The sequence below is a fragment of the Pseudopodoces humilis genome, chromosome 2 (genome assembly GCF_049639895.1).
Source record: "Pseudopodoces humilis isolate 2021_Gansu_Grassland_sample_001 chromosome 2, ASM4963989v1, whole genome shotgun sequence".
Lineage (NCBI taxonomy): Eukaryota > Metazoa > Chordata > Aves > Passeriformes > Paridae > Pseudopodoces > Pseudopodoces humilis.
Genome location: NC_142201.1, coordinates 32,203,062 through 32,230,259, shown reverse-complemented (window position 1 = coordinate 32,230,259; position 27,198 = coordinate 32,203,062). Strand labels below are relative to the sequence as shown.

The window sequence follows — 27,198 nt, the reverse complement described above, 5'->3', positions numbered from 1 at the left end:
CCCAGGAGGAATAACAGAGAGTGCTCATGACTTCATTTTCTGGACTTTCCAATACTAATGAGCTGGCTGAACATTGTGGAATGAGCAAATTTGACTTTGGCATCATTTGCACTGTTTGAGTGAATGACCAAGATGCATCAGGGATATCAGAAAATAATCACTTCATGGGAGAGCAAAGCAGCAGTTTGGCATTATTTCTTAAATATAGAAAGCTCTTTGTATAATTTACAGTCTCCATTACTTTATCGCCATAACAATTCATTTCCAAAAATAAAAAAACAGAAGACACTGTATATGGGTGAAATGAAAGTAGTTGTGTGCATACTTTATATATATATAAATCTATGTGTGGAGGTTTCTATACAGGTAGTTATACATCTCTACAAGAAAAAGCTCCATATATCCTGAAAACAGAACCAAATTGAATCACACACTTAACAGAAAGACAGTCATAAAACCTATGCATTGACCAATAAAAAATGAAAACTTTTTTTTTGTCTGCTGAGCTCTTCATTATGGAATTCCAGATACATTTTTTTTTCATGCAATCTGAATTTACACACCATGTACTTCTATCTCAGTGGCTGAAAGACAGAGCAGTCTTGAAGAGGAATAGCTCATAATGAGTAACTCAATAATCATATACACAGATATTACATTGACACTTTGCAAAATATAGAGCCAGTTATAGCTCTACAGTGGTGATCAGGTTGTACTCAAGACCTTCCATATCTGCTACTGACAGACTATTTACCATGCAGATGGGCAATTTCAGCCCATGAAGATTACTGTCTGTTAAGAAGTTAAAAGGTAAACTGATGTATTATAACAGCAAAAGTGCTAAGTTAATAAGGTCTGGGAAAATGCAGAAGCTGAAAATATTTGAATGCATTTGAAGTCACGGTGGCTGAGAAGATAAGAAAGGCCTTCACATTGACAATTTAAGAAATCAATTTACACCCTTACTTTTGTGTCTCGGATAAGCAGCACTGAACCATGTAGGACTCCTTGAATTAAGCTAAACATCTCTAAATGTTTTTGAAAAGCCAAACAGTCAATAAAGACTAAACAGCATTGGTTGTGTATGCTCCTGGTAAGACATTTTTTTCAAAACTGCAAAGGAGTTGGAGTCATGCTTGAAGAAACATAGTAACTACTGATCTTTTTGTTTAGTTTTGTTTTGTTTTGTCCTGCTTTAGGCCCGTAAATAAACGAAAACAAATGGAATGTTTGGCAGTGTAGGTTTCTGTTATTCAGTAGCTGAATAACAACCTTGAAAGTAAATAAGGGCTGTATGTATTCAGCATAATTTCTCCCCACTCTGCACTCATGGCAATCCTGTCAGATTAATGAATAAATGTTACTAAAGCATACAGGTAATTTCTACTGAAAAGTAATTGAACCTGTAACTCCTACTGCTAAGTTTACAGGTTCCAAAATTTACAGGTTTTCATTTTTGTTTCCTGAATCTCACTATCTTGATGATAGCTGTCACTTATTTATCATTACCAAAGTAGTGCTGCTGTGAGTCTCTACAGATTTCACTCTTCCAAGGCATGGAAATGTATTTCCTAATATACACTAATATACACTACATCTTGTACTCTTGGCTTGGGTAAATTTGTTCAATATGTTTTTCTCATAAAAATGAAAGTAAATTGCAGTTCAGTGTTTAAATTTTTACCAGAATTATTGTTTATGCAGAGGCTGAAGTGTTAGAAATGTAAAAACTTTAAATTGCATTGAGTACAGAGAATTAGAAAGATCTTAAAATTCTTTATCAGTCCCAAGCCTTCATAGAATTTTTTTATTATGAACTTGTAGTCATTAATATAATTTGAAGGTGCTGACATTTTAATTTAAATAATAAAATTTACATACTTAGCTGCCTTTTGAAATGCAGAACTTTTCCCATTCAGTTTTCTTATGCCTGTTCATTAATTTATTTAGTGTAATTCTATGAAATATCCATGTTAATAAAAGTTTAGTACTGAGACTTAAAAAAAGCAGATACTAAAAACTGTAAGACTCCCACAGTACTTTCATTTGGCCCCGTGAAATTTTATTTTATTGATAAAGAATTGATAAAGATGACAAAGGATGAAAGTAAAGCCTCTTTGAGGATTGGACCTGGCAACTATTTTGACTTTATCTTTTAGGCAGGCATGTCGAGAGCTTTGGACTATATTAATATGTCCAAAAAGATTTCAAAAATATTATAAAGTAAGATTTTGTTTGAATTTTAAGCTAGATTTTTTTGAAGGGAGCATTCAAAGTGACTGAGTCAGAAAAACCACCAAAATCAATTTATAGCTTAATTCTTTATTCTTCTGTTGGGAAGGTGCTTTATCTTTGAGTTGGTTTTAGTCAGTTCAGTGAGTTGCTGAGCTGCTGTGAATTCTGTGCAGCTCTACAGTGTTTACAAACAATAAAACTATATTTGCAGAATCAGACAAAATTTACTTAAAAATGTGTTTTTCCCATTGGAGAGGGAAAAAAAAAATGAAGTGTTTGTATCTTCCCTATGTTTGTTTTCAGGTTAATTTGTGCAATAATTAAGATGAACTGTTCATTATAGAGCTACTCAGGATTATTCAGGAGTTGTTTTATAAAATATCTGACAAAAACCATAGACCTGTTTAATAAGCTGATGAATAATTTTTTAATGCTTAAGAAAACAAAAAATCCTGGTGAGACAGACAGCTATTAAGATATAAAAACTGGTGAACAAGCTAGATTTAAGAAAGCGTAGGCCAGATGCCAAGAATGACATTAAGTTTAGCACATCTTATATTTCATTTCCTATGTCACTATATCCTCATTGTGAAAAGTGCACATTTGGTCTTTAATTTGTCACCAAAACAAACATTTATCTAGAAATTAGCTAGGTCTAGGAAATGAATCAGTTTTAGCTGATGAAAACTTGTAGGTGTTGACTTCTAAGTAATGGCTCAAATGATACTTTATTGTCAACTGCATTTAAAGCTGTCACAATGACTATTTTTTTTCTTTGTCTTTATTTTTTTTAATTCTGATTTAAATTGGATTTCATTATTTTGGAAAGCTTTCTAACATGACTTGATAAACTAAACAAATGATGACAGATGCAAAGCTTGGGAAGCAACTGTGGACCTTTTCTGTAGAGCAAAAAATACTGTCCTGAATAATCTGTTGTTGCTTGGAAATTCAGATATTTCAGTAAAGTAAATAGCTTTGGCCTCCAAAACATTTGGACTACAAATACTTTCTCTGTGTATGGCAGTAGGCTCCTGCTCTCAAAGTCTCCATGGTCTTCTTAAGCTTGTGATCTGGGCAAAAAGGGAACCATCCCCTATTATCTGGAGCTCAGAATTTATTGTCAGTTTAATTAAAAGTTGTATCAGTGCAACAAAAGTAAGTAACCAAAGTAATCTTACGATAATACAAGCACTTAGAGTCTAAATTATCTAATTAATACAAAACAAAACTCATTAACAATATGCAGTACAAACTGTTGTAAAAAACCAACCAACCAACCAACCAACCAACCAATCAACCAACCAACCAACCAACTTCTCCTCCACGCCCCCACCCCCCCCAAAAAAACCAACCTAACCCAAACAAGGCTTTACCAGAGAGCAGAGGTTGCTTCACAGAATTTGCTATTTATAGCCCTGGTTCTGTATTTCAGTGGGCCATGAGAGTCAGTTGTGATATGCTCTGTTTCTCAAGTCTTTTCTGTAGGACTTTTATTTGGCATCCTGTTGCTTCCCGTCCTGGATTTTTACAGTTTTATCTCTTCCTCCCTAAATGTACTATCTTGCACTGTCTTGAGAAGCCTGGTGTTTTGCCCAGGCCATCAGTGAAATCATGCAATGTTATCCTCACTTTGGTTTTCAGTCCAAATGTCTCAAGTGCCATTTCAGTTTCCAGAAAAGTGAGTTTTTCTCAGTCTTCATAAATGCATTACTCCAAATTTTGTGCATATAAAGTGAGCATACAGCATTCACATTTTCACTTTGTTTGGTGGAAGCTTGTTATGCTTCTGTGCTTCTGACCTGCTACTATGAGGTAGTAGGTCAAAATTACTTTTGCTGAGGAATGCAAACTCCTCTTAATGAGCATTTGAGAGGCCTACAAATTACACTGTAATTTTTCTCTCTAATTTCTTTCTCTTTCTGCTGCCTACTTCTAAATTCTAAACTTCTATTTTATTCTGTTAGATTGTTTCATGTTTTCAAGGTCATCTACTTGATTCTTTTAAAATAAGGAGTTTTTTTGGAGTAGGATTGCAATTGTGCTCCACTCACTTATGAGCTAAATATTATTCCAACGGTGGTTTTGTGTACTGGCTATGAGAAAAACTAAGCACTTATGCAATTTCTACTGTACTTTTTTCTCTGGCACTAGGCAGAAGACATGGAAATATTGTCTTATGAAGAATGCATTATAAATTTGCAAGATGCATTTTATAATAAAATTTCATTTCCTTTTCCCTAAAATAAATAGAAACTCACCCTCTTCAATAGGTAAAAATAGAATTTAGATTCAGTTTTTCTCTGGGTTCTCTTTCTGAGGCATCGATTGTAGTGAAGCAGAAGCACTAAAAGGCAGTAAAGGAAGTGGTCTGTGGAGCTGTAAATGGGCTTTGTTTTCACTAGGGTAATGAGAAGTTATTTTTAAAATTTATTTCTATTTCTCTTTCTCATGGCTCTCTTTTGTGGCCCAGGAAGCTAGGAAAAAAATGAACAGAGAAGCCAGTCTTTAATGTATCCTAGTACTTTCAAAACTCTTCATAGTGAATAAAAAAATTAAAAGAAAGTCTCCTGTCCTGTCCTGTCCTCTCCTCCACAACTCTGAACTGACAATTCTCTTTCCTCCGGTGCTTTGGGAGCTCTGTGAGTTTTAAGATAAATGAACCAGAGGGATCAAACAGCTCTAGAAAGAATTTTAACTGTGCAGAGGGAAAGCAGGCCTTGCTTAGACAGGAGATTTGCTACTTGCATTTTCTGGCTGTGTGTTTGAGTTGCATTTTCTTTCAATTAGTTACCTAAATATCTGTATTAAAATACTTCAGGTTGTACAGAAGCAGCATATCTGAAGAGAGCCTCTTTTGCTCTAAGTTGCTCTTCTTTCCGAAGGAGAGTTTCCTTTCCTGGTTTTCTTCTAGAGCAGGCAGCCACTGAGTATTCAAGGTCCAGGGGATGCAGCCAGCCTTCCAGGAGCTGCAGAATCTTTCACTGTTCCTAAATACCTAAAGGTTTCTCTGTGATCTAAAGCCATTGATTATTGGGGTAACCCAACTTTGTCTTTGCCTTGTTTTTTTTTGTTTTAGGTTTTATTTTTATTTGAAAGTAGAGACCATTCATCCTGTGGTATTGGTGAACTTTTTCTGTTACAGTCAGAACAAAATTATGACAAAAATCTTTGAAAATCACAGTAGTGTAGCTTACATGTTGGCAGCACGTAACAAGGCTGTGAAGTGTAAAGCACTGTTCTCTCTTTCTCTCATGCAGGCTGGATTGCCATGTTGGGAGCCCTTTGGCTGCTAGTGCTAGCAGACATCCACGATTTTGAGATGATATTGAACAGAGTTGAGTGGGCAACCCTCCTTTTCTTTGCAGCATTGTTTGTTCTCATGGAGGTAATACTCTGATTCTAAAGCCTGAAGAATTGCAAAAGATTTCAAATGTGAATTATGTTCCTGGAGAGAGGCCTCCTGCTGGTTAAATCCCATGGAATATTGTTGATCAAATGTAGTTATGGTAATATGGAGAGGAATAGCAGAGAATGAAAGTTTGTTGGATCTCTTTCATATTTAAATTTTCATTATAAACTTGGTCTCATTATTTTTCTCTATTCTGCTTTTGTTGAATGTATCTGACACATCATTTTTCTATAATTTAAATTTCAGTTTCCGGGTTTATTGTTGGTCTACGTGTGTAGATATTTTATGTGTTTGTTTACAATTATTTATGCAGATGATAGGAAAAACAATAGAACAAGATTAAACCAGATTTGAAAAATGTTTCTAGTGCGGTTTGCTACATGCTGGCTACCAAATGGCCTAAGACATCTCATAAGAGTGTGATTTGAAAGGAAAATAACACAGAATTTCTGTTTGCAATGCTAATTTACAAAATATTCAGCTCTTGAAATGCCTGGACATCTTGCTGTGTAGTTTCTGTGTGCTTCTCTGCTTGATAACAACCATGTCCATCCTTGTTTGCATCCACTTTTATTCCCTATTTGATGTTTTTGTATAGCTTGAGAGGATTTATTTTTATTCCAAATATTTGGATTTTTATTGTGTGTGTGTGTGTGGCTACTCACATTAACTTTTTAATTAGGCTTCTAGAATACTGACCATTTTTCAGTTGTTAATAGTTGTTAATGATGTAACAGTGTTGTAGAAACATGACTGACAATACCCAAGTGACCACTGACACTGCCATTGTTAGTGAATTTCCTGTGTGAGGAGCCTGGGAAAAGCCTGTGATAACTAATTTTCCCATATAGCCTCTTTTGTCCCCTCTTGCCTCACAATAATTGAAAAGAACCCAAGAATTTGGAAATTGGAACCTATTAAAAAAAATCACCGGCAGTAATAGGGACAACATTTGAAGCAAATAGAAACAAGAATCAATCCAACCAACTCTAATTAATACCGAAGTGGAAGTCAAAATCTGGTAACGTCCAAGATGAGTGGAAACTCTGATTATCATTATGAAGTTTCCTGTGAGCTACTACGTATAAAATTCATCATGAAGTATTGATTTATTCTGTGCTCATAAGAACAGAAAATTTTTAGTTCTCCTTTTCATGAGGTTCCATATAACCTTGAATTTTCTAGCTCTTATAGGCAATCAATGCTGAAGCCATGTTTATTTTGTCTACTGCTGTTGTAACAGCTTATTAGTTGTGTTTCCTGATGCATTTATTGTTTAAACTTGGATTGACTGGCTGTGATTTAAGTGCTGTGTAACTGCACAATACCATAGTAAAATACACAGGAAGTTATTTGCCATTTACTGCCAGACTTTGGATACAACTATTATAATTCACTAAACTTCATTTTTTTTATTTCTCGGGTCACCAGTGAATAGTTTGCTAATGCAAGAAAATTTTTCATGGCTCTCTAGAATAACAGCATGAAAGAAACGTGTCCAGATAATCAAGAACAAAATTGAGGCATTAAATTCTCCTTCACAATGAATGAGAAAATGTTCTGTGTATATCATCACTGTTAATTTTTATCTGAATCTATTGGATTAGTAGGTGACAGTCCTTTCCATGACATTTTCCTTTCCTTTAAGTTATCAGTGTCAAGAAGAAACTGGTCAAAACAAAGATATATGTTGAAGTACAAGAAATCTTTCCACAGTCTAGGGAAGCCAGAAATTGTCAGCTCATATTGCTCACCCTTGGTGATCCTTCAGCTTGGATAGTTCCCAGTCTGAAGCAGTTTCCTATTGCTATAAATGTTCTCTTTCCTATTACAAGGCACATTTAAAAACCTGTGTGGGACTTAGGCTGCAAGTCATTATGGAAAATGTGATTTGAGTTCCAGACATTTTGGAAGATGTGATTTGAGTGCCTGAACCACAGGGGAACTCTTGAAGGTTCTGCCTTTCGGGGTCCATCAGTCCAGTCTGGTTCATCTTTTGCAATGAAAAACTTGGAAATCTTTTTGGAGCTCTGTTGTTTTCTATTGTGTCCCCTGGGTAATCTTTACAACTGTCTTTTTAGTATTTGTCCACAAATGGCTGTTACATGCTATAAAAACCTTTCTGCTTCTTGTGTCTGTAAAATAAGTCCCTATGCCTCTAAGGATTACAGTTCTTTGTTGAGTTTTATGGTAGAGATTGACATGTTACCTTAATTCCTTCAGGCAGAGTTTATTTACAAGAGTCATCATGACATACTGTCCACAAGAGGATTAATGAAAATTTTTATGCATAAATCAGACTTTGTTTTAAAATGGCACATGATTTCTTTCTGCAGAAAAGCTCTGTTGCGAACTGCCCCACAGGAACTAGTATGCCTGCAGACACCAATTAGTGCAATAATGATGACTCCTCTTAGAAGACACAGGGATATCCAGGAGACCTTCTGTGCAGTTTACATGCAGGGGAGGACAGTGGCAGGGTACTAATTGCTGACTTGCACTTAGGTGCTTGCAGGAGGTTGGCCTGGAGATCACAGAGATATGCTAAATTTATTTTTGTGATTAATATTGTCACCATCACTAACAAGATGGGCTACCTGCGGGCTCTCTTGCAGGAGTGATGTGTGTGTCCTGAACACCTCTTTTTCTTCAGTTCCAGAATGAATTTTGAGTTTTACTGAAATACAATACGTCCTTTTAGTAGATAATTAATAAGGAAGCAATATTAATTGAATGTGAATCTGGGCTCTAATTGCTGACAACTATCTCTTTAAAGGTTTATCTTGAAGTGTGAACACAAAGCAATGATAAAAAACTATTGCTGTTCATTAAGGATGTTGCTTTTACATCCATTTAAAAAGTCACTGTCATAACCTTTGAGCTGATAAAGCAACACAGCTTAGAAAGAAAATAGTAACTTAAAATCAGCAACAAAAAATAATTTCTTAGGAAACTTTCTTCTGGGAAGCCAAAGTAATGAAGAAATGTTCTTTTTCTTTTAAAGTGTAAGGGGTATGTGCACGTATTTAAAAGTTTTGGTGCTTATCTTCTGCATGCTGTATTCTGAATTGTACAGAAACCTTTTCTTGTTCAATGTATTATTAAAAAAAAAATAACATTTCTGGGCCAAATTTTTGATGTGGTGATACCCAAACCACTATCATTCAGCTGATGTCCAATTGAGCTGCAGGTACAGGAATTGCCAGTCTGAGTGAAAGCATCTTAGTGCTGACAAGACAGTGTCCCATACCACACCACTCGATACCCATTAGGATCTTTGTCTGCACCTGCCATGGAATTTGACAGCATGGGGGTTGAATGTGTGTTTTCCCACTGCAGTCTCTGAAGGGCTCTGTTTGACTGCTAGGTGGAGGCTTTATATGGAGCTGTGTTGTGTGGATACTTACTTCTTCTCCTCTGTGAGAGACTGATGTCAGTAAGTGACATACTGCAGCTGTCTGATTATTTTACTTGACAGAAAAAAATGAAAACAAACCAACCAGCATGGTCTAGGCTAAACCAAAAATTATGTGATTTTCTCCCATGAGAAACTGAGAAGTCATAAAATAGATATAACTTATTAAACTTGAAAATAGTACTTCATGCCTACAAGAAAAGAAAACAAAACCAAAGTGAATTAAAGGCCAGCACTCATGAGTTAAAATCACCCTTTTACCTTGTGGGAAAAGGTCACTGCTCTTGGGTGTGAAGTCTCAGCCTGTATTCTGTGTGCCCAAGGAGAGATCAGAGTTAGCACCACCAGAATGAAATCATCCTATGTTTTTTCATCTCTGGTAGCACCACGGGATGCTGTCTAATTGTCCTGTACAACTGGGAATGCTTCTAACAGGGAGGATGGAGCACTCTGATCCAGTTTGTCCTGGGGTCAGTGCTTACAGGGCTCACCTCCTTAGTTTACATGCCTAACTTGGGCCTTGGAGAGATGGATTTCCTGCCTTTCAGATGATGCTGCCAATTTCCATTCATCCAAGATCTCGAAGTCCTGGTTTTATCAGATGAATACTGGTTTTTGTAGTTTTTGTTGTATGTTTGTTGTTGTTTTTGTTTTTTGGTTTTTTTTCAGTGGGTCTGAAAAGGCCATAAAACAGAAACATAATTTGTTTTCCTGTTTCTTCATCTGAGACTGAGCATGAGATGCCTGATTTCACCCAACCTTTGAAACACATGATATACTTCTATCTATATTGTGGGTTTGGGGAAGTCAGTTTAAAATCAGTTGTGTTCAGGTTTTCAGAAGACATGTATCCTCTGAATAACATCAAATTTAAATTTCAGCCATTCTCTGATCCTGTGTCCCATGCTCTTGAGTAACACTACAAGTCATTTCATTGCAACCATTACTCGCTTCTGCAGATACAGCCACCAATTTCTGCTGTGTCTTTTCTTGCCTAAAATTACTTCTGTAGAAGCTACATGAGTTGAATATCAATATCTTGTAAATGGGAAAAAAATTGATGCCTTTTCTTACATCCAGTGAAAAAAAGTAAGTACCTCATGCAGTTCATTAGTTGATATCAATGTATTTTTTTTTTCCAGGCCTTGGCTCATTTGCACTTAATAGACTATATAGGAGAGCAGACTGCTCTGTTAATAAAGGTATGTTTAAAATATTCATATTTTTTAACAGTTAAGAAAAATAGTTTTATTGCAGTAGAACAATATAGAATACTTTTATTTTGAATTTGATGTTAAGGGTTGCATTCCTGAATCAGGAATATCAAGAAAGCATGTGATACTTTGGCATGGGTGATATTTAATATGTATATATCTGTTTACAGCCAGAATAAACATACCATAAATGGAACAGAGAAGCTTTTTCTGTAGTCTAAAAACTCCAAAAATGCAAAGGTGAAAAATGTATAAACAACTAAAGATCAAAATTCATAGTTTCACAGTGTATTTTTTTGTGTGAAATCTGAGTATTAGAAATATCAATCTTTGTACTTCTATTTGTTCATGTTTTCTTGGAAGAAGAACCGTAATTATGTTACTAAATGTTAGCCGATTTTATCTAAGATGCCTTTCCTATCTCAGAGCCTAAAGGAATAATAGATGTCGATAAATTAAAACTGTAAAGAACGTGCAATTTTGCCGTGGGGGACACACAGAGCAACACTGATCTCAAAGTTCTCATTTTCTCTCTCTCATTTCCAGGTGGTTCCTGAGGATCAGCGCTTGGCAGTGGCCATCATTTTAGTGCTCTGGGTGTCTGCTTTGGCCTCCTCTGTGATTGACAACATCCCCTTCACAGCTACGATGGTAAGGTCTGTGCAGCACTGCACATCCTCCCCCAGGCGCTGGCAAGGGAGCTGAACTGCCTGGTTACAATTTACTGCTTGGTTTTTCGTTTTTGATTTTTTTTTTTACCTCTGCTGTGCTGTAGCTTACTTTATCCTCTCAGATTGAATCAGTATTAGAAACTAACTCACACTGTTACGGTATCTAGCTGGCCATTTGCACGGGCAGCTGCAGGTAACTGTGGGACCAGAGGTGTTATTTTGGCAGCATTTTTGCATTTTCTCCTCTTATATCCACATACATACATAAAAAATAGAATTGTGTATTTTGATGAAAACTGTCACTCTCCATCCACTGCTATCAATGTTTTTACTCTACGTGCTGAGTAGTTATGCTAATGTTTTTTTAAGACCTGAACTTTTGTTGCTACCTTACTTTTGTAATTAGTTTAAACAACACTTAATTATGTTAAGCTTAACAAATGCTTGTCAGCAGCTGAGCTTTAATATCAGAAAAGTAACAAATTAGAACAAATTAGGGCATGCTTAGATAGGTTTATTCAATCAAGTTCTCTGTTTAAAGTGTGATAATTCATTCATTATACCATACTAGTGTTTCATTGTTGCAGCTCTTTCTCAGCTAAGTGTATCTTTTCTTCACAATTTTTTTGTCCACTATTGGATGGTCATGTCCACTTTTAACCTGTGCCAAGGTTTAAGACACTTCTTGTAGGTAATATGACAAAGTGGTCAAATTTGTAACTACTCTATAAATATATATTAATATGGCACTTTTCTTTGATTACTGTGGTGTTTCCTGTGAAATTGTATTGATTTAACCACAAGAGGGTGCAAGCAATAGCCATGAAAGGAAGGATTGGTTTGGGATGAGTCACCTCCCAGCAAATGCTTGAGGACTATCAAGCAATAATGCAGAAATCTTCAATTAGAAGATTTTTGCCTCATACCCAGCTAGTCTATAAAAATTGGCTTGGAGCAATACCAAATAGAACCATGAAATGAGTATGTTTTGGGAAATGGGACTGAAGTGCAAGAATCCCTTGGGATGCCTGAAAACCATTTCTTTTGTGTCTTTGAGCATGGCAAATACAGATTGACAGGAAGGGATCCTTGTCAACATTTTAAGCTATTTCAAATTAATATTTTTCACATTCTGTTCTGGGATAAACCTAAGAGATTGCTACAATTTTTAATTATTTTTTTTAATAGAGAGAGAGAAGAGACAGGAAGAAAAATGCATGCATATTCTCACCTATGTAAAAGCATTCATTAGCTGAGCTATTTGGCAAACTAGAATTGAGATTCATATACTTTGATGAATAAGCTTGCACTTCAGTTTTTGTCATTTTGCACTAGAAAATGCTTACAGAATGTTGCTAAGTAATTAAGTCTCAAGATCTTTAAACTTCCATTAAAAATTCTTTTTGATTCTTTAGTACTTTGGTCCTACTCTTATAACAAGCAGTATTTAGTTTTGGAAGGCTATTTTTCAGTATATGTGTCGAAGTTACGGACTTCTGAAGAGGAGTATTAAATATATTGAACCCAACTCTTTTGTAGAATGACTTTTCACTTATAAGGGACTTCTATATATGAGTTTGCTTTGACATTCCTTAGTGATACAGGAGTATGGGGCACCTGCTGTGACATAGCAGTGACATGAATGATTCTGTCCTTTTCTTGGAAAAGGTTCCAGCTTCACAAAGGAGCCTGCACTCATAATAGCGAAAGACACATGTAGTGAATTCCTCTGGTCTCCATAAGTCTCCTTCAGTGGGGAACAATGTCACGACAATGGGTTAATCTCTCTCGAGATGTTCATTAGTCATAGCTTTGATGGACCGACCAAGTACTGGCTAGGGATGTGGAATCCATCAGCCTCCTTCAGATACAAAAAATCTGTGAGCTTCATAGATACCAGCTGTGTACTATGACTGACAAAAGTGGTTGGAGGATGACATCACAGACCTCTGCCTACATTGGCTTTGCCACTGACCAGGAGTTAAGAAAAACCTGTCTCATAGGATAATGCTTGTTTGACCTGTACGTGAATTCCTTAGCTATCATAGAGAGATGATAAAAGGCCGGGTGGCAGCTCACAGTCAAGGATGCTAATAGTATCATTTCTGCATTAGAAAGACAAGTATACCATGGTTTTTGTCCCGTATTTCAGGAATGGGGCAGTATTGCCCATCCCAGTTCTTCTGATTGTGAGCCCCCAGCTGACTGTGGAAAAAACTACTGCAGTGGCAATGGCATCTGGAAAGGTTTAGTGTTTTGTTCCTTCAGGTATGGGCAGCCTCAAGACAGGCATCAGTTCATAAATGAGATGTCCCCAACACTGCCTCTGTGCTGTTGGATAAGGTCTTCCACTTATCTCCTAAAACAATATCTAGTGCATCTTGTCCAGATGTGGAACAGGGGGAGGAGATGGGCTGCACAATCAATGTAGTAACTCAGAAATGGATTGAGCGGGGACAGTCTTCTATGTGAGGTGACTGCCCCTCTGGGCTGAAGGCACTGTAGATGTGAACTCTTTCAATTCTCTGTCATGTGTAGTGTTTTGACCCAGGAACTACCTGAGGAATGGAAGAAATACAAAATTCCATTGCAGCCTGAGTCTTAACTTAGGTGTGTAGCTGAAGGGAATCAAAACAGAAAAACCTGCAAACAGCTCTGTTACTGTGATGTTGTGTTTCCTTTAAAAAATCAAGTTGATGTATGGTTGTCCAAAATTTCCTTTCAGTTTCTGTGTATGTACTAGTGAGATAATCAGATTAATAATGGCTTGCTTTGTGTGTAGAAAAAAAAGAAAAAAAGAGGAAAAAATATTAATGCCTAATTAATGGATCTTGAGACTAAAAGTTTCACTTTATTAAGTGTTTGGATAAATTTGACTGCTTCATTTAAAGTTTCAGATTCAACAACATTAAAATTTATAGCTGACTTAACTGTTAACTTAAGAGGGTGTGAAAAGTGGAAACTGTAGATTGATATTTTGAAAAAGGAATTGGAATATATATGAGCCAGCATTACACAGAATTCTAGGAAATAAACTATTTTGTGACTTGAAATAATGAAAACCAATAAGAAAACTGGTTTGCTAGAAGAAATTCTTAGCATTTTCAAGAGATTCTGTGTATCTGTGTAGGCAATTTTAGATTCTTCCTTATCTTAAAACACAACACATTATCTGCAGCCATAAGAACAAAACAAATATTTTCACTTATTTTAAGATGGGTGTACTTTAAAGTGCAAAATATTTGTATGTTTATTTAAACAGTGAAAACATACCAATAATTTTCAGTAGCCTTCAGCAACATGGAGAAGATTTCTCTTATTAAAATATTTGGAAATTACAAAAATCAGATCAGTGTATTATTTGAAGTGCCTTGTCCTGAAAATACCTTTTCAGTGCAACACTGTTGTTGGTCAAATTCTTCTCTGCTCTAGACAAGCATAAATCTGGTGTAAACCACATTCAAAAATGTCAGTACCATATGGAATTCGTGTATTGAAGTTGCCAAATTGAAAACTCTGGGAAGAGAGCAGAACACAGCACGTAGTTTTTGCTACAGAGGATGCTCTACGAAGATAATTGCCTACGAAAAACAATTGGATGAGTTTCTGAGTGCACTTAGCTCATCATAGGTTGAGCACTTGTATTGTTTTTGCCTTGCCAAAATTCTGGTTTTTTAAAAAATTGAGTGTTGGAACTGCATGAAGACAAAACAGTTTTTGAAATATCTTCTAATTGCTTATTTCAAATAATTCATCCTGTATGCAAAGACAATGAACTGCCCCCAAACAAGATTAGGGGGTTGAAAATTTCCCAATGAACTGTAATCCCAGGACTTTCCCCTTCACTCTAAATATAAAAGTGAAAATCCAGCTCCCTGATTAAATATATGTCTGCATGAGTGAGTGTTTATTGCATTTCTTTGCATAAGCATGCCTGACAACTGTGATAGCTATCTGCAAGTGATAGGAAAATCAATCACTTCTTGTCACCAAGTAAGATATACTGTAAAAAAGTATTGTAGAATTATAGAATAGGCTATTTCACTTGGAAGAGATCTACAGCAATCATCCAGTACAACTGCCTGAGCAAATCAGGACCAACCAAAAACTAAAGCCTGTTATTAAGGGCATAGGCCAAATGACTCTTAAACCCTGGCAGACTTGGGGCACTGAACACCTCTCTAGCAACCTTTTCCCAGTGTTTGACCATCCTCTCAGAAATGAAATGCTTCCTAATGTCCAGTCTGAATGTGCTGTGATGCAGCTCTGAGCCATTGCCCTGTACTCTGTCACTGGATCCCAAGAGAAGAGCTCAGCACATCCGCCTCTACTTCCCCTCCCCAGAAAGCTGTAGAGAGGAATGAAATCACCCCTCAGCCCTCTTGTCTCCAAACTGCACCAACTCAGCTGCTCCCCACAGGACACACCTTCTGGTTGCTCTCCTCTGTTTGTTGCTGTCCTCTGGACACACTCAAGGACTTTTGTACAGTCAACCCTCAAGAGAGACAACAGCACCTCCCAGTATAATATCAGCAGCAAACTTGCTAATTGTGCATTCAGCTCCTGCTTTCAGACGGTTAAATATTCAGATAAATATTTTGAGCAGAGCTGGCCCTAGATGAGAACCATTGCTGGTGCCTGGTCACCAGTCAGCTGTAACCCCACTCACTGCAGCCCTCTGGGCTCTGCCCTTCAACCAGGACTTCACACAGAGCACTGTGAACCTGCTCATCCCACAGCCAGACCATACGGTGAGGAACAGTGTCAAAAGCCTTCCTAGGATCCAGAAAAACTACATTCACTACCTTCCCTTCATCCATAAGGATGTTGACTTTATCACAGAAGGATATCAAATTAGTTAAACAGGGCTTTCTCACTGAGAACCCTGTTGGCTCTGCCTGAGGTGTGTAGTGCTCTTTAAATGCCTCTCAGTGGTGCCCAGTATAATATTTTCTGTATTTTTTCTGGGATCTTAGGTTAGACCAACAGGTCTGTGTTTCTCTGGGTCTTTCTTCATGCTCTTTCTCTAAACTGAAATAACACTGACAACCTGCCAGCCAGCAGTGACCTTCTCAGGTTCCCAAGGCCTTTGGTAGTTGTTCAAGAGGGGTTCTGTCACAACATCTGCTGGCTTCCTCAGTACTATGGGATGAATGCCATCATGCTCCGTGGACTTGTGAACATTCAGCTGATACAAAGGGTCCTTTTACAGTTTCAGGGTCCCAGACTTGGAGTTTGAGAAATACTTTATGGGAAACTCTGTGAACGCAGACTATATGTAAAAGGCTGTGTTGCCAGCAGCAAATCTAATCTGTGTTGCAAGCTGAAAATCTGGTATATATAGTTATACCTGGGAATTCCTTAAAAAAACAGATAGTGTTCTATCATAAAAAATTCATAAACCAGGAGCTTGGCTATTATATTTCTCATGTTTTAATTTTTGAATGGCAAGGGTTTTTTCATGTTGCATATCCAGCTTTCTTTGTCTGCAGAATAAATGTATTGAAGCTTCATTGATGCTCTATGTGTCATTCTATTAAACCTCTGATATTTTTCTTCCTTTATCAGCAGGCAAAACTTTCAATGACATTCTTTGACAGGCAGACTTTCTAATTTTTAAGGCCTGGACTTTCCTGGAATTGTCATGTTCAAATAGCCATGAATTTCTGCCCTTAGGATTTTAAGTGACATGATGTTATTGCCGGCATGCTCTTTAGTTTAATTGACATGTTTTATCAGTGATATATGCTGAAACCATCTGTTTATATTTTTCTTATATTACTGGAAGTAAAAAGCCACAGTAAATCCCTCTTTTAGCTAAGTTTAGGTACTATTTCCTCAATATAGAGCAACAAAGAATTTCCATGAATCATCTGGCTGACAAGGTGACTTAGTCTCTGACAGGTCTTAGTTAGAAAGTAAATAATTTTTGGCCCACTCTTTATTGTCTCTAAAACTATTGGATGCTCTTCTCTTGCAGTGCTGAATGTTTAGCATGTATCTCATATTCTTAATGTCAGATTTCTTTCTGGAATTTCCTTGCCTTCTGCCCTTCCAGAGTGATCTGTGATGTCCTGCATTTCACTGCCCAGTAAAAATGCAAGACTAGGCTGTAGCCATCTGCAGAGACAGGGCAATCACCGGCAGTTTGGGAAGCTACAAATTGTTTTCTATTAATGCATATTCTCTGCAGTTTTCACAGAAGACATCTTTGCCACAGGCAGTTCTTAGCAAAGTGTGTGAAGTCCCATTGTGTAGAGCAGTAATGAGTCCCTAAAATAACGGTGTGAATTGCTGTTTCACAGGCAGTTTGCACAAATACACAAACTGGACAATATCATAGGAGCATGGAATCCTTAAGGTTGGAAGATCTTAAACATCCAGTTACAATCCTCCTGCCGTGGGAAGGGACACCTTCCACTAGACCAAGTTGTTCAGAGCCCTGTGCAACCTGGTCTTGAACACTTTGAACATATTGAAGACAAAAGTGTTAAATGGCACCAGTCCCAATATCAGTCCCTGAGGAATGGTATTTGTCAACGGGCTCCACTCAGACCTTGAGCCATTGACTACAGCTCTTTAAGTAAGATCATCTAGTCAATTTCTAATCCACCCAATGGTCTGTCTATCAGATCCATGCCTCTCCAATTTGGGTGAAAGCCAGCCACCATGCACGCTTAGTGAAGCATTGTTGGATGTCATCAGTCACTTCCTTGTTTTCCATTTGCCTTAGCGTACTTTCCAGAAAGATATGCTCCAGGACCTTGCCACGCACTGAGGTGAGACTGGATGGCCTGTAGTTCTCCAGGTCTTTCTTTTTATCTTTTAAAAACCGAGGGTTATGTTTCCCATTTTCCAATCAGTGGGAACTTCACTAGACTGCCATGACTTCCCAAATATGATGCATTGTGACTTAGTCACTTCCTCAGCTGGTTCCCTCAGGACCTGCAGATACATCTCATCAGTCATCATGGACTTGGGCACCTTCTGTTTCCTTTGAATGGTCTCAAACCTAGTCTTTTCCTACAGCAGGTGGTCCTTTGTTCCCCCAGTCCCTACCTTTGCCTTCTCTGACTTGAGCAATGTAGCTGGAACACTTGATGGTGAAGACCAAGACAGAACAGTTATTGAGTACCTCAGCTATTTCCACATGTCCCAGATAACCAGGTCTCCTATTTCCTTCCTCCACATTTTCCCTAGTCTTCCTTTCATCACTTTATCACAGCATTATTTGCTCTTCACTAAAGGAGCTGTCTGGTCACAGCTTTAGGACTGATCTCAACAACAGGAAATACTGAAACATTAAATTATTTTTAAATAAATATAACTTAATTTTGTATTGCATATCATGTTCCAGCTGTGACAGTTTGAGAGAAATTAAGTTTGTGATGAGAAATGACATCTTTACTGTTTCATGCAAAAGCCAGACAAGATGTTGGCCATGGTGGGCTTTCTTTAGGCCTTTAAATAGAAATAGACATTTTCAGGCAATGTAAAATTCAAGAATAATTGTTTAGAAATTAGCTTATCTAGGCTAATCAATAAGAGGGTTTTAAGAGGGATGTGTATCATCACTGGTGGGAGGACAGGGGAAAGGGGTGTAATTCTTCATAAAGCCTATAAATTGCTCCATACCAAAAGAATACATGCAGTCAATAAAGGTGAGCATTGCTCAGCCATCAAAGTGAAAGCATTTTTCAGGAAGCAGAAGAGAACATTCCCCTTGAGGGTGAACTGTGAAATACATTAAAATGACAAATTGGAGGATTAAAGTCATCACTCCATTCCCTACTGAAACTCCTAGACTCTGAAAAAGCATTAATTTAAATATATATCACAGTTATTTTCTCAAATCTCTTCCTGCATCATGTCTTACTATTCTACATTTTCTTATACTTTCTCCTTCTCTTTTGGTCCCATAAACCTCTGAACATGCTAAAAACAGGCGAATAGTATTGTCACCTCTCTCCAATAACTTTCTCTCTACAGGTACTGATCACTTGGTTTTTTCAAACCAAGTGGTCACAAAATTATGTTGAACTCAAACCATTTTTCCAAATGAAGGTGGTTGTTTAGTTTTGAAGAATGTTACTGGCTGAGAACTGGTGCTAGATCTGGCTAGAAAGGCTGCCTGCCCTATACCAATTTCCTAATGAAGTCTATTATGCCTTCCTACAAATCTTGTTTCACTTTTCAGGTTCTTTTTGGTTTTTTTGTCTTTTTTTTTTTATTTTTTGGTGGGGTTTTTTGGTGGTTTTTTTTTGTTTTTGTTGTTGTTGTTTTTAATTTTATTTTATTTGCTAAAGCAATTAAATGAAATTCATAAAACTGCCTGTTCTGGTTTTGGCTGGCATGGAATTAATTTTCTTAGTAGTAGCTGCTACAGTGCTGTGCTTTGGATTTACCATAAGAATAATCTTGATAACACACTGATTTGGTTGTTGCTAAGTAGTGCTTATGCCAAGTCAAGGACTGTTCATTTTCCCATGCTGTGCCAGGGAGCAGGAGCACAAGAAACTGGAGGGTGGGTGAGGGGGCATAACCAGGAGACCTGACACGAACTGTCCAAAGGGATATGCCATACCATAGAATGACACACTCAGTATAGAAACTATGAGGAGTTTGTCACAAATTGCTTCTGGGTGATGGGCTGGGCAGCAGTCAGCAGTTAGTGAGCAATTGTATTATACATCATTTATTTATCTTCCATTGTACTCCTTTTTCTGTCTCTCATTTTCATTAAAATCATCATCATCATCATCTTATTCACTATAATGATAATTATTAATTATTGTTATAATATTTTTTCAATCATTGAAGTGTTTTTATCTCAACCCATAATGTTTCATATTTTTTCCTGATTCTTCTTTCCCACTAAGGGGAGGTGTTGGGGAGTATGAGATAGGAACCGCATGGTGCTTAGCTGCTGGCTGGCATTAAACCATTTGCAAATATTTCCCAGTGAACTAAATCCACATTCTGTGGTAAATAAAATGTTGAAATAAGAAGTAAAATAACTCTGATCTGCTTATGAATTTAGAAGCCTGCCAAATGGAGTTTTCTCAGTTTTCCCCTAATGGATCAGATGTTTTTGATTACAAAAAGGATTTGTAATTTTTTGATTACTGACTCATGATCTACAGCCATCTTCACTGTGAAGGTCTGGGCACCTTTTACCATCATCTCCAGCGACGAAGAGGAGACACATCTCTGTCCTTTAGCTTTCAAGAAATTAAAGGGGAATTGATTTATAGTCACTGTCAGTTTTCTGTAGACCTAGAAGGGTCTCATGGAAGGCACTCAAAAGCTGAAGACAGCCTCAGTTTTGTTAGCAGTACTTGTGTCAGGCTTGCCCTAGTGTCAATAGCTTCTCCTCTGCTATGGGACAAGCACAGTCAGTGGGAAAAGTATCAAGCATATGATGCAAATAAATTAATTGAGAAATCAACATCAAGAACAAAAAATTCCTCCCCCCCTCCCCCATTACTCTTTGGATTTCCTGGTGGTTTGTCTCCTTTAATGAACTTATGTTGTGCTGAGGGTTGGATAATGTCTACTGATTCGCTCTCTTTTCTTCTTGGACCACAGATTCCAGTGCTTCTCAATCTGAGTAAAGATCCAGATGTTAACTTGCCTATGAAACCATTAATCTTCTCATTGGCCATGGGTGCATGCCTTGGAGGTAAGAGTTTATGTGAGAAAGCTGACATAAAGTAACAGCTATGCAATTATCACATGTATAAATTGCCACAATAGGGTCAATCATTTTACTGTGCAAGGCACATGGAGGGCCTGATCCAGCTCCTTTGACTTCAAAGCACTCTTGGATGAAGATCCCAGTCGGTTGCTACTGCTACAATAGGATTTTTGCAGTTTGTGTTTGAAGTCTATATCTGCATAATCTACAGCCATACAAAGAAACAGTCCAGATGGCTCTTATAGGGTTCTGATCTTTTGTGAGAGAAAAGACAAAGATACATTTGGCTTTCAGAACAGAAAGCCATCATTGTTCATTGAAAAGATGCGGAAAATGTATAATAGCTAAGATCTGAATGCTTGTTTCAAAATCTGCTGAAGTCACTGGAAGGTTTTCTGGCTGGTTTACAGAAATTATTTCAGAATCCATTTGCTGACCTATTTATCACTCCTTATTATAAAGAAAATACTTTTGAAGTTTGTACATTTGAGAAATGTACCTCTATTAATAAATCTAACAGCCATTCTTCTAGGGCCCATCTTGGTGTTAACTGGGATTTCGTGTACTATCAGTACATTACCACAAAACAAGGAGATGTTTCCGTGACTGTTTTAAATTATTTTTTAATTAAAAAGGTAGCATGTATGTACTGGAGGCCTTGGATTTTGTCTCTATTTTTTAGAAGAGCAAAAGAGAATAGAAATCCAGTAGTTTTTAAATTAATACTTACAAGGGTTTTTTTTTTACATTTTGGAAATGGCTTGTGAAGATGTTACAATGCAATGTTTCCGTATAGCAAGTCCACTAAGTGCCATTAAAATGTGTAAGTTTTAAATGAGAAATAAAGTTAGTATTATGTTTTTACTACTTAGAATTTTAATGCTCATTATGTTGTATTGGCTCTGTTTTGATCTCTAAACCTTTATGTAGTTAAGTTATATAAAGTTAAAATTAATAACATGTTGTTCCACCATAGATCCGCCCCTTCTTCCCCTCCATGCCCCTCCAAACAGTTTCTGTGACTCCACAGGGACAACTAAAACCAGTTTTGAGTGCAATATAAGTTCAGGTTTATTTATTCAGCTAAGTGATTGCTAGTACAAGTGACCTAAATACCTAATAATGATTATAGTGATAGTAATTTACAGATTGAATTTTCAGAGCAGGACAATTTCACACCAGTTATTCATTTCAGGAATATCTTTGTGCTCATCATTATTCATCATTATATTGTGACTTTAATCTGCTCCTCTTTAAAACCAGTGATTGGAATAATCAGCATATCTTCATATAGGTGTTTGCCATATAAATACTGTACTTCCTCACCTTTTTATAGGACTCAGAATTCTTAGAGGTCTTTTTCAACCTAAATGACACTATGATTCTGTGAACTTATTGATCACTGAACGTATTCTCCTTTCATTAAATTTTCAGATTTAAAAAAACAAACATAAGGAACATAAAGTTAGTCAGATTACACTGACATATTCTGAGTGGGATGTGCTTTACCAGCCCTGGAGCCTTTACCAGTCTCAGCTGATTTTCCTAAACTATCAGTTATCATCTTAACACAACTTCCTTTAATTTGGTTTGTTGAAGGGCTGCCTAGATTTTGAGAGACTTCTGTGTGTATGCAGCATGAGACAAAAGTAAAAATGTAAAAAGTACCATGAAAATTATTTGAATTAAAGAGATTAGAGATCCATAGGAGGTGCCTAGGTATTCAGATATGCTCCTTGCAAATATTTGGATAAAAGGTTAGATTGTTATTAGCAAAAGCTTAAACTTTCCTCTCTGCTCTCTATTAGGCTAAAGCTGAGCATATGCTGTGTTATACTGGCAAATGTCTTCTAAGGAGTGTTAGGCTGAAATTTGATATGCTCCTGATTTTCCATTGACAAAAAGCTAATAGACAGGAGATTTGAATAGACAGGATAAATATAGCTGACAGGATAGATATAGCTGGAGAATAAGAAGTGTGTGAAAGCTTTAGCTTTAAAAGTTGCAGCCTTGAAAAGTGGGTAAAAAGGGGCTTTTATTTCTTAAAAAAGGAAGTGTTGATGGTCCTTAAAGATTATTTCCAAAAGAGAATTCCCATCATGCCCAAAGTGTATGGCAGAATCCTCAAGGTAGGCTAATGCAGTTGCAGAAGTAGTAGATGACAATGATATCATTACTGCCTGGTGCTTGGGGCAAAAGATTGGATCTTATCACTGCTTATGCAACCAAGGGAACTTGACAAACAAGATATTTTGTAGAAGACTCTTATGAAATAATACATTACAACTACATATTGTAGGGTTAGCTGTTAGCTACATAATGCAGAACCTAATTTCTGGTAATTTGCCAACATTTTTGTAGGTCAGGGTAAACACTACTAATGTGTCTTTAAAGGGAGCATCAACATTTGGGCCTGTTTTGGAAAACAGCATCCATTTTCTTCTAAAAAATTCCCAGTGGTTGCAGTTACTTTTTTCCTATTGCCACAAAGTGCACATGCAGCTACACACTTGGAAGATGATAGAATGAGAAAAAGCAGTAATTTTCCTTCATTGCCTTAGCTGTTGTCCTGGAAATGAAAGAAGGATGGAGTCAGTCTCAAATAAGATGAAAAGACCTTTGATGTTATAACTGCCACCTTGTTGTCATTGTATCCCAAAAGAGAGCTGCTGCTGCTGCTGAATTTCTGTCTTTCATGGCCTGGTGCTCAGAGAAAAGGAGTAAAGGAATATTGCATAGATGCTCCTTGTTCTGTGAAATGTGTCTCTGAAGGTGAGAAGGGATGAAAAATTCTGTCTCTTGATCAAGAAAGCCAAAGACAGTGATGACCATGATGAGTTCCAGGTGAGAGTGTCAGAATTTCGAATTCTTTGGATATTCCTCATAGTTGCCCTATTCTTTTTGGCAGAAATTTTCTTGGTCAGGTCAATCTTACACAGTTAAGAAATAAACATGATCATTTTCCAGGGGATCTGGTTCTGGAAATTTAGATCTACATTTGCCCCAGGAATCTTCAAGAACTTAAGTAGCAAGTTAGGAGTGTGGCTGCCCCAGCCTACATATTTGGTGAAGGAGATAGTGGTATGAGCAAGGTGTTTATTCATCCACTAAAATTGCCAGATGATCTCTGCAGAGCACATTGGAGCCCCTCACATGACTGAGAGGGGTTCCCAAAGACAGGTGACATGAATTCAGGCTTTTGGGGGATTTTGATTAGCCAGATCTTCTGGATGCTGAACAACCCTATTAATTCACATCTTTCTGAGCATTAGTGGTCAGGCTGACTAAGTACCTAGAAAAATTGTGATGCTCATGGAGTCTTTTTATGTGTGATCTGCATGTATTTCAATTACATATTAACAGTGAAGGGAAAGAAAACAGGAAATAGAAAAGCTACTAAAGGAAGTAAAATAGGAAGAAACTTCTGGGGTGTTCTGATGAATCTGTATCTGTATTACTTTTGCATGAAAGGGCACTGACTAAAGCTTCATTCATTAATGTTTTGTATTCTAGTACTTGATGGAATTATAACACTCTGAAGACTGAGTTATTATGTAGACCTTACAATAGTGTCTAGGGAATTCTGCCCTGAAATTCTTGAGAACAAATGAAGGTTGCTAGCTACAGCAATTTCAGAACAAGAGGAAGTTTAATTGCACTTTTTATTTTGGCTCATCACTTTTAAAAGAGCATAAAATAAGGATTCAACCTAAATTGAGTAAGTGTACAGTCAGAAATTCACCTGTTAAGACTGTTCAATTGTGTAGAACTAGACTATTTGCTGAGCTGAAAGATTATAGCTAAGACATTATTTGAGGGGTTTTTCTACATTTAACATTTAAAGAACTGGCATTTATTTGCCTTTCTATCTCTCTTTTTTTTTTTTTTTCATGATTTATAAACAGTATGCTTTTGAAAAAAGGGAAAATATCAAATTAGTTTTTGAAAGTTCCTACCTTCTGAGATCTCAGCTGCTAGCATAGAAAAGTGCAGAAACTGCTGCAGCGACTATTAATGTGGTCCAGAGGGGATATTTTTTACAATGTATAGTTTTGCACTATTTTCCTTCTCCGGAAAATTCCTGAAGGACAACACCTGAAAGTCATTACTGTTACAATTCTGCAGAAATTGGCAGTTTCTAGGATGCATTCAGTTGTGCTGTTCTGGCCACACAACTCAGTTGTAGGCTCTATGTCAAGACAGGAGGCAGGAAGAGAGGATTGCTGGCACTTTTCTTCTAACCTTACAGGGTCAAAACCCAGGTGTGAATAAAATTCATTATCCACAGGACATTGTGCTAATTACAGCTATTACAGCTATTCAACAGTGTAGCTAAACAGTGGGATTTCTCTCAATAGTCCAGTGCTGTAGCTATTCTGCCTCTCAGCAGCCCTCCTTAGGTCCCTGGTGCAGATGGGGCCTTGCACAGTGGAGTATCACCGATTTATTATTCCTACCAATTCTGCTCAATAAAATCCTAAACTATGTTTAAAGCTTCAGACACACTGAAGGTATAAAGCCAAAAATATTGTTTGTATTCATAAACCAACTCTTCTTCTCTGCAATATAAGGAAAAGTTATATCCTTCAGAAAGCATAAAATGTAATAAATATATGATAATTAATATTATGAAAAACTGTAGCTACTTTACTGTTCTTTTATAGTTACAATAGGTCAAATTTGTATAACACTTTTCAATTTGAAAGATTAAAAAAGTCTACCAAAAATTGAATGCACAGTATAAAAATGTAGCTGTTATTTAGGAGGAGCACTATTCAGTTTTGATTTTGAACTTTGTTGTTGTATAAAATGTGTAATTGAAACTGTAGGAAAATATTTTGGTAAAGACAATGTACCTACCTGAGCTTGATTTTAACCAGGACATGAATATTATATATATATATATATATATATATATAATTTATATATACATGAAAGATCCAATTGGATCTAAAGGAGCCTTGTCATTACAAGAAATCCTGGGATTTCTTGTTCTATGTCTTATGGGCAAGACAGCCCAGATTCAGCTAAGTATTTTTTTTATCAATATAAAACTCAGTCCAAACCAAAGAGTGGTATTGTAGGGAATGGGAGCAATTTTTCAAAATGTAAAGGATATTGCTGCTATTGACCTTGAAAGGCAGGCAAATCAAATAGGGAAGTTTAGGGAATACCTCACAATTTTTATTTAAAGACCCCAGGGCAGTCTTTAGCAGCATTATACCCTTAAATTGTACATATCTAGAAGGATGCTTTTATGTCTTCCACTAATATCTGATTTCTAAATATACTTTCCGTAGTTTCTATGATGTTTGTGGTGATGAAAATAATTTTAACAGTGGCTGCTATCCATTAAATATTAGTACTACTTTCTTGTTAATGAAGACCTCATTCAGATATTACCTGAAAGTTTTTGGGTTTTTCTGTAGTGTGAAAAACATTGGATATAAGCATGAAGACTCTTTTCACTCAATTAATATCTGAGAGCCCAAACTGTCTTCTTGCTGTTTTCTGAAGCAGCCAGAATCTGTAATCTTCAACAAAAAGCCAGTTGCTCTTTTCCTTAGCTCTTTCATGATGTTCAGGCTCTGAGTTATCTTGATGCCTTTGCTGTGTGAAGTTCTTAAAGCCCAGCAGTGCTGAAAAGTCCTTGGTGTGAGACCCAGACTTGTTTCCAGACTCCTTGCAGCTAAAGGATATTCTCTAATATTGCCAAAGATTGTCCTCTGGGGTATGGAAGACATGCAGAAGAAAATTTTGAGCCTAAAATGTAAAACCAGCCAAAATTGAGGGTGTTCATTTGACAGACATATTTTTGTCTGTATGAAGGCACTATCAGAGACCAGTTTAGTTTTAAAATACTGAGTTAATATGGAAAATAACCCCCATATTGAAACAAGTATATTTTTTTCAGCAAGGACATTTTTCTAATCTTGGAAAGAGTTATCTTGGCAGACATGCACATGTAGAGGTATGCATGTCATTAAGAGTGAAACATGGAGCATATGGGGTAAAGGATGCTGTTTCAGCTGAACTGATGAGGATTTATAGTTTGGATTGTAAGTCTTAGATTTTAAATTGGAAGTAAGACAGCTATGTGTAATATATAATATTGATTTAGAAAATAAATTTATACCAACACCAAAATCACTTGATTATAATGCTAGTATAACTGATAACTTTGAAATGGTTCTATTAATGGTTTTCAATCTGTGTAAAATAACAGCAAGCTATAAAGTTTTGCAAATTAGAGATAGGATAATGATCAGACATGGCATTGGGGCTCCTACAAAGTATAGGAGGTGTATTTCATTTTCTCTACTTCCTTTATGCATTTCTTTATCATAAACAACAGAAGGTTCTTTCCAGAAGCCTTAGTCACTTCTGTTTTCATAATTATATGGAATGGGCAAACTGATTATGTTGTATTGGTGAATTGCTGCAGTATGAGAACACAGACTGAATAGTTGGCAGCAGAAGAGGTATATTCAGTTAGAAGGAAGCATTTGGAATATAAGCAGAACAAGGCAAAGAAGCTACTGAAAGACTCAAAA

The 27,198-nt window shown here is 36.8% G+C and overlaps 1 protein-coding gene across 1 annotated transcript in view; it reads left to right on the top strand.

Annotated features, from left to right (window-relative positions):
• OCA2 (OCA2 melanosomal transmembrane protein) overlaps positions 1-27,198 on the top strand; it is a 179,163-nt gene that overhangs the window by 107,608 nt on the left and 44,357 nt on the right. The window contains exons 19-22 of the mRNA XM_005516514.3: positions 5,496-5,623; positions 10,205-10,264; positions 10,823-10,927; positions 20,536-20,629. Of these exons, the coding sequence (XP_005516571.2) occupies positions 5,496-5,623; positions 10,205-10,264; positions 10,823-10,927; positions 20,536-20,629 (387 nt within the window). The remainder of the gene's footprint in view (positions 1-5,495; positions 5,624-10,204; positions 10,265-10,822; positions 10,928-20,535; positions 20,630-27,198) is intronic.